Below are 1658 nucleotides of genomic sequence, written 5' to 3' on the forward strand. Positions count from 1 at the left end.
TACATGTATACAGGTTGGTACTGAGTTCATTCGTGGTGTCAGTGGAGGAGAGAGGAAGAGGACTAACATTGGTATGGAGCTAATAATAGAACCACAAGTATTGTTCCTTGATGAACCTACCACTGGACTGGATGCATTCACTGCTGTAGCTGTAGTACAACTGCTTAGGAAGTAAAATTAATCATTATATTGTATAAGATTAGTAATTATTTATTTATTATTTTATTAAATTTATTGAATCATGTACCGTATAGTGCAAAATTTATGAGGACTGTAAATTTTTTAGATTTCGGGAATTTTTGAAGATTCTCAAAAATTACTTTCGTAAAAATCAAATTACTATAGTAAAAGATGGTAGGCGACATAAATTTGCAAAAATAAAATTTGCCAAAATCAATAGATTATTAGGCAAATTTTTGCAATTTACAGCCGTTAAAAATTTTGCACTATACAGTATTTATTTATCTATTTATGTATGTTTTAATCATGTATTGTTTATTATATTTATTTATTTATTTATTTCATTAGTTTGTCAAGGAACAGTGAGAGGATTATTATCATGTCCATCCACCAGCCGAGATATTCCATTTATAAACAGTTTGACTCTCTCACTCTTCTCTCCCAGGGGAACATGGTCTATCATGGAGCAATAAAGGAGACACTTCCATATTTTACTAACCTTGGTAAGAGAATACAGTATAGTCTCCCTTAATGGAGCGTACACCTCCATTTAACATACAGCACCTAGTGTACCAATTACATTATTACATGACATTCCTTACTGTATAAAATAACCTCCACATAAAGGACACCTCTGTATAACAGAGTAATTGTCTTGTACCAAAGTATCCATTATATAGAGGCTACACTGTACATGTACATGTACATGTGCAGATACGTAATGCTATGTTATTGTTGTTTTTGGTTTTAGGGTATGTTTGTGAGGAGCATGACAATCCTGCTGACTTCCTTACTTGATGTTATTAATCAGTATGAAGGACAGACATCAGCCACTGCAGGTATACACAAAAATGAATAATAATAACTAGGGGAATGTAAACATTGAGGGGGCGAGCATGAGCCATTGATTGACATTTGTGACAATGATTTAAATAAATAAATCAATCCAGTTCTTTTTTAATTTTTTTCTTTATTTATTTACTTATTTATTTTGTTTTATAATTAATTTTTATATTTTTTTATTTTTTCATTTTTTATTCTTATTTTATTTTATTTATTTTTTAATTTCTTGAATTATTATATTTTGTCAATTTTTATATATTTTTTTATTTTTCATTTATTTTATTTTGTATTTTAATATATTTTTTGTTTTATTTTTATTTTTATTAATTTTTTTGTTTATATTTTTAAAATTTTTTTCTATTTTTATTTTTTCCTTTTTTATATTTTTAATTTTTAACGACCTGGGGGCAAAGCCCCCAGGTCGTTCCTATAATTGAATTCACCGTCGCGCTATGTATATATATATATATATATATTTATTTGTATGTCCACACTTACATTTCTTCTATACACGTTGTATTGGAGAAATAACAAGCCTTAGCAACCACCCGCCCACGCTCCTTTACCTGAGTGGGTGTGGTCACGGCAAACAAAATGGTGGCTTACACATGGGACAAAGTTAAGAGCTTTCTAAC

General features: G+C 29.5%; 1 protein-coding gene across 1 annotated transcript; it reads left to right on the forward strand.

The window, feature by feature from the left end:
* The first annotated feature begins 6 nt into the window (after positions 1-6).
* LOC109592419 (ATP-binding cassette sub-family G member 2-like) lies at positions 7-1033 on the forward strand. Its single transcript, XM_020007861.1, has 3 exons — positions 7-171; positions 529-683; positions 932-1033. The coding sequence occupies exons 1-3, from the start codon at positions 74-76 to the stop codon at positions 976-978; spliced, it is 300 nt and encodes a 99-aa protein (XP_019863420.1). The 5' UTR covers positions 7-73; the 3' UTR covers positions 979-1033.
* Positions 1034-1658: the final 625 nt, after the last annotated feature.

The sequence above is a fragment of the Amphimedon queenslandica genome, unplaced genomic scaffold (genome assembly GCF_000090795.2).
Source record: "Amphimedon queenslandica unplaced genomic scaffold, v1.1 AMPQUscaffold_5314_Cont22713, whole genome shotgun sequence".
In the NCBI taxonomy this organism is placed as follows: domain Eukaryota; kingdom Metazoa; phylum Porifera; class Demospongiae; order Haplosclerida; family Niphatidae; genus Amphimedon; species Amphimedon queenslandica.